The 6,044-nt window shown below is 43.4% G+C and overlaps 1 protein-coding gene across 3 annotated transcripts in view; it reads left to right on the top strand.

The window, feature by feature from the left end:
* elf1 (E74-like ETS transcription factor 1) overlaps positions 1-4,881 on the top strand; it is a 43,648-nt gene extending 38,767 nt beyond the window's left edge. For all 3 annotated transcript variants that reach the window (XM_084353314.1, XM_084353316.1, XM_084353315.1), the window contains one exon: positions 1,830-4,881. In XM_084353314.1, coding sequence (XP_084209440.1) covers positions 1,830-2,625 — 796 coding nt within the window. In that variant the 3' untranslated portion in view covers positions 2,626-4,881. The remainder of the gene's footprint in view (positions 1-1,829) is intronic.
* The last annotated feature ends 1,163 nt before the right edge of the window (positions 4,882-6,044 follow it).

Below are 6,044 nucleotides of genomic sequence, written 5' to 3' on the forward strand. Positions count from 1 at the left end.
CAGAGGTCTTTTGAGAAGGACTGTCAGCTAAAGGAAGCACGATTTCATTTCATTTTTATTTGGATATAGCGCAGTGGGTGCTAAAAAAAAAAAAAATCATCTCTGATCAAAGATTTTATGAACTTTCAGACTAGAGCTACACTGATGAATCAGTCGGGGTGATATTAGCTTATTCCAGACATATTTATGTCTCAGTGAATAAGTTACATAAAGTTGCAGCAAAGAAACATCAAGAATATGATTGAGATCATTTAGAAACAAGGTCCATGATACATATTTAACCACCAGAAAACACGTGTGGTTTATAATTGTCGAATGTCCCGCTGAGAACATCATCAGTTGTTTTAAAAGAAACGCCGCTCTCTGAGTGTGAGTTAAGAAGATAGATACCTGCCTGCTCTCCTATCTGTTAGTTAAATATAAAGCTGCAGCCAGTTAGCTTAGCTTAGCATAAAGACTGGACACAGTGGGAAACAGCTAGCCTAGCAACGCCGCAACCTTACACTGATGCTAGCACTCAAATCTGATTACAAATATTTTGTTTTTATCACGGTTAACTTATAATGAATATTGCAAAATAATATATATAATATATATGATATATATGATATCATGTTTTGTTCAGACTGAACATAGATCACATACAAACCTGCATTACATATGCAGTATATACCCGTACGACAGAAGAAAAACACACAAACAAACACAACAACACCGTGGGGTGGTTGGGCTAGACGTCAATAAAAGCTGTTTTTTAATCTCATTTCCTTTCTTTAGATCAAACAGTACATGAAACTCATCTTGGAGCAAATTCACGAGATAGAAACTCCTGCAACCAACAGTTTAAGCTAAAACAGTTCTTCAAATTCAAAACAATCTTCATCTCACTCACAGATAACCCATCTAGTTTGTCTCCTAGTGCACAATATAATATCACGTATTAATTAGACATCTTACGAGCTGCTGGTAGGCTGATATTGTTACCTTCACACAGATAGAAATTAAATAGGGTACAATCTTCTTATCTAACTCTCTGCAAGAAAGCAAATAAGCATTTTTCCAAAAAACATCAAACTATTCCTACAAGGGTGTTCTCAGCAGGAAGCATATAAAGAAATCACATCATCAGATGTATTGTTATTGGATTTGTTTTTGGGTTACTGCCACATAGAAACCAGCGCGGGCACAAGATGCTTTGATTATAAAAAATCAAGATGAGTTTTTTAGGTTGTAAAGCTTTTTTATTTACACACAATTACTTGAATGTGGACTTTAATTTCACATAGTAGGACTCATTCGGGTCTCGTCGATCTTTTATTGCTGAGCGAGTCTTGTCAGGGAGCTCAACCTTGTGTCTGAGATACAACCAGCGGTATCAAACAATCCGAGCCAGTGCCGCAGTTCAATCTTCCTTTGTACATCTTATAATCAGTTTTTGTTGATGTCAGAGAGATGATGACTCAACTCTTCTGTACTCTTTATTCTGCATTGTAGCGCGCAGGTTATTGTGTTCACTGCCTGTATAATCAATAGATTATCAGTCATCTGGCTTTTCTCCTCGGCTGTTAAACATCGTGCGCAGATAGATATCAAGGAGAATAATCATTTCTGCAGTACAGCTGACAGCGCTGTTTGTTATATTAATAAGTGCATTAGCGCTTCTGTTTTGGATCGTCGCTGAGCGCTGGGTAGCTTTCTCAATAGGGTTCCATTAAAGAATAATCCTTGTGTATATTTGCAAAGATACAAGCTGGAGATTCAATTACAGCAGCTCTGTCAGAGCACACGAAGAAACACGAGTACACACTCAGTTCATTTTGTCTTTTCAGGACCATCACTGCTCCTATGGTCCTGACGTCTCCTGGCTCCCTTCAGTCTGTTCCTCTCTCCACTGTCCTGGCCAACGGGGACTCCAGCCACTGCTCCCCACCTCGGGTTATCCTCCACACCGTGCCTTCAACCACAGCAGGTGGTAAAGATGTGCTCACCATCCAGACGGCCTCTTTATCAGGTGGAGCCAGCAGCCTGCAGGACGGCCTCCCGCATCAGCTCCTGGTCACCAGCCTGGGCTCGTCCACCGTCTCCACCTCCTCCTCCTGCACTTCACCTCCAGGAGTCATTAGTTCCACCGCGTCCGGTCTCAATGGTCTCCCACGTCTGGTCACCATCAACACGACCTCCGGGCAGACCATGGTGACACAGCAGCCCGGCACCGTAATTGCCACCGTGCTCAAATCCAGCGACCTGTCGGGGCTGCAGGTCAAAGAGGAGCTGCTGGACCCCAGCTACTTCCAGTCGATGGTGAACGGTGATCCATCACTGGCGGCAAATACGTTTGCGAAAGAAGAGATCGAGGTAGGGGAGGCAGAGCTGCAGTATAGGACTGTGATCATTGATACCAGTCAAAGCCAGTGCCAGGAGGCTGTGAGTGAAACTATAATTAATGGACATTCCTCTCAGAGCAGCAGCCCTAGTGAGGGCCTGACCCCTGTGGAGGAGCTGGAAGTGCGTGGGGAGATGTCCCTGCAGCCTGAGCAGGGAATAAAAGGCCTGCAGGAGCTGCCGCTGTCTGTCCAATTGCCTGCAAACTTTATCCAGATAAAGACAGAACCTGCAGAGGCTTAGTGCTGCAGGACTCCTCCACACAAGCTGAACCAAAAAAGAAAAACCATTGAATCCATTTTGTTTCTTTTCCTACCACAGTGATCTGACAGCGATCAGAGTGAGGGATGTTGCACCGAGTTGCTCTTAAAGGTTGGTCAGTTCAGCCTCAGGATTTATTGTTTACTCACATATGTTGTGACCACGTGCCTAATTTTAAAAAAAAAACAAGGGAGTGTTTAGTTTTTCTAAGACGTTTCAGATTTTGGGATTTTTTTCCACAGACGTTAACCCCAACACACACAGACACACACAGGAAACTACACACAAAACACACATGAAACAAGCTCCCCCCTCTAGGAGAACAGCCATTGGATAAACCAGGGATCCCTGTCTACCAAATGTGCCAGTTAGTAATTTTCTTACCTTACATCTCATTGGACCGTGTTTAAAGAGGCGAATGCAACAAACCAAAACTGAGGGACCGGATGCCAAATGGTGCAATGAAATCAGACTTCTGAGAGCCTGCAGAGAGCGCGTGTCTTCTTCTCAAGCCACATGCGAGTTTCTGTTCCCGCGGATGAGGGATGGATGCTGTGTCGCGGTGTCCAGGTGAAAAAAAAAAAACCACATCTCAGAGTTAAATTGAAGAGTGCCTTACAGGAAGTTCAAACAGCTCGAGACTCTCCCTTTGAAACGTCTGGGGAAAAGATGAAAAACGGACTAAATGACTTTTTCAGACTCTGAGACATCTAAGAACTTATTACTCATTTATTTTCATATAAACAACAAAAAAAAAAGTTATGCATTCACTCTGTATTACTCCTGGCCTTAAAACACTGTGTTACTATGGAAATGGGCATTTTTTTGTCCACCAAGGACGTACCAACATCAAAACTGTTTGTATAGAGCTGCAGACCGGAGGCACAGCGAGATAGGGAGGCTCGGATGGAGAGAAAGAATACGCAGGATAAAACAGATTTTATCACCCTCTGCTTCAGAGGCTCCGAGGTTTAAATCCTGTTTATATGAAATGGAATTATATATATATACATATAATATACAATTGAGATTCAATTTTAAGGCCATAGCGAATTTATTTATTTTGTGAATTTCTAAATTCTGTATAAAAAAGGCACATTTGTCTTCTATTTACATGTGTAAACATGAGGGAAAATACAAAGAATATGAACGTTAATACCAGGAAGCTTTCTCTTTTTTTTTTTTTTTTACGACCAACCTTTTTCATTTGTATAGCATTCCATATAATCAGCTTTGGTATTTTCTTGAGTTTTGGACTGGAGTGCTGTGAGCAGCATCATGACTCCACTGTTGTATTCTCTTTACTGTAGATAGGCTCTGTTGTGTGTCTGATTTAAACATGTACTGAATGTGCTTTAGCTCCTTTTCAGCAGACGTACCTCTCTACCTTTTTCAACAGTTAAGCAGTCGTTCCAAAATATTATGTTCTGCATAAAGTATCAGATGTATCAATCAGTATGTCTTTGAAATCATATCTCAAGTTTCTTTAGTTATTCGGTACAAAGTCGTACCAGTGCCGCGCTGTCGCCTCGCCTGTCCTCTCGTCTCCTCCCTCCTTGTGTCCTCTCTCCTCTTCCTTCTTCCTCTTGTCTCATTTCGTCTCGTCTCCTTCCTCCTCCTCCTCTCCTGCTCTCGGGTCAGTGGAGTCTGTGCCTTCTTTATTGTCTGTCCCACTTTGTTAAGGACCTCTCAGGCCAGCCGTGCGATTGGCCCCCTCGCTCCTGCCTGGGATGAAGCCATATTGATCCTGAGTGGTCTCACAGCTAAATTGCTTGTATTTTCCACCCGGACTGTGGCTACAGAGTGAGGACATTCAGACATACTGACCTCCATCCACACCGGCACCTAAGGACAGGAGTTAAATGCTGCTTTACAACCCCACATCAGCCAAAGGGCCCCGGGTCTGCAAAGACACTCTGAATGTATACTTTTTGTTCATGCTAAAGTTATGACAATCAATAATTACACTGGGTTACATTTGCATCAAAATTAGTCAGTCTTTGAGTGGGGATTTGCTGCTTTTTTTCTTTTTTTGTTTTGCGTTGTATATATTCCCGTATCTGCTCTGCGTTTCCCTTAAAGCACTGTTGTCTGTGAGATGTTGAGGTATGTCCACTGCTTATGTTTTGTTGCTTCTCTTATCTTTGGGTTGTAAATTGCCTTCCTTATGCTGAATATAGAATAGATTTTTAAGAAAAAGTCAATGTACTAATTAAAAACAAAATCGTCTTCACTGAATATCCTTTTATTTGTCTTCCTTTTGTTTATCAGACGAGTTGTTTTTGAAATTCCTGCGAGGCGCAGATAAAATGTCACAGTATTTTTGAGCAAAAAAATTAAACTTGGAAACAAATAGCTCGCAAGGGGTTACCAAGTCAATTAATTTCCTCCCACGAGATAATGAAAATGAAGCATTTCTCCCTTCAAAAGTCGTATTGTTGGGCTGCTGCGGCTCCGAGGGACATGCGACCACATGGCATCTGAAGAGAAAGAAAAAGCTCCTGTAGGAAACTGGATTGGAGCCATTAGCAGGCCAGAGACTGATTGGACTGTACTTAAGAGCACTGCTTCTCCAGTTGCTGTGGGTGGATGAATACATTAGCATGTGACATGCCCAGAGCTGAAGACAGGCGAGTCTGTCACCACAGCTTGCAGAGTGAGGAGTGTGTGTGTGTGTGTGTGTGTGTTTAGGCCGTGGTTGGCGAGTGGCAGGGTTAGACTGAATTGGATTGATTCTGTTCGAGCATGTGTTATGTTGAGGAGAGTGTGTGTGTGTGCGTGTGTGTGTGTGTTGGCTTGGGTTGACTGTGTGTTTGTGTGTGTTCAGGGTCGGGGGCGGGAGGGAGGGTGGTGGTGTTGGTGTTGAGGAAGCTGTCTGGCAGCAGGACTTGCCTACTGTGCCTAGCTCTGTCTACACCCACATGCACAGCTGTGTACCACACAATCCAATCTTGCCATAGGGTTAACACACACACACATTAACACTCACACACACACACACACACAGAAAAACAAGGCCAGAGGTTCAGCCACTGCTACAACTTTCTTCGCACCACAAAACATCTTCTTGAGCCGCTTGCAGATGGGAAAATAGTTTGAAAATGAATCTGGAATTGTTGCAGCGGCTCCACACGCAGCAGCAGCAGCACCACCCTCCATTACATCTAAACAGACACTTTGCTTTTCTACTCAGTGGTTCATCGATCGCCTGCCATATGGTAAGCGGAGGTTGTTATGGATTACTAAAATAATGAAAGGCTACTAGCAGCCGCTGCGCCTGTGCTATTCCTTTGGTTGGTGAGTCAGAGACCCTGAAGATGGAGCGGGAGTCGGGTCCTGGGAGAGCAGGACTATTTCTGTGTCGCCTGCAGCCACTGACACAGCGCGAGTGTTTACTGCTG

The sequence above is a fragment of the Pagrus pagrus genome (assembly GCF_965226575.1).
Source record: "Pagrus pagrus genome assembly, chromosome: 5".
Taxonomy (NCBI): domain Eukaryota; kingdom Metazoa; phylum Chordata; class Actinopteri; order Spariformes; family Sparidae; genus Pagrus; species Pagrus pagrus.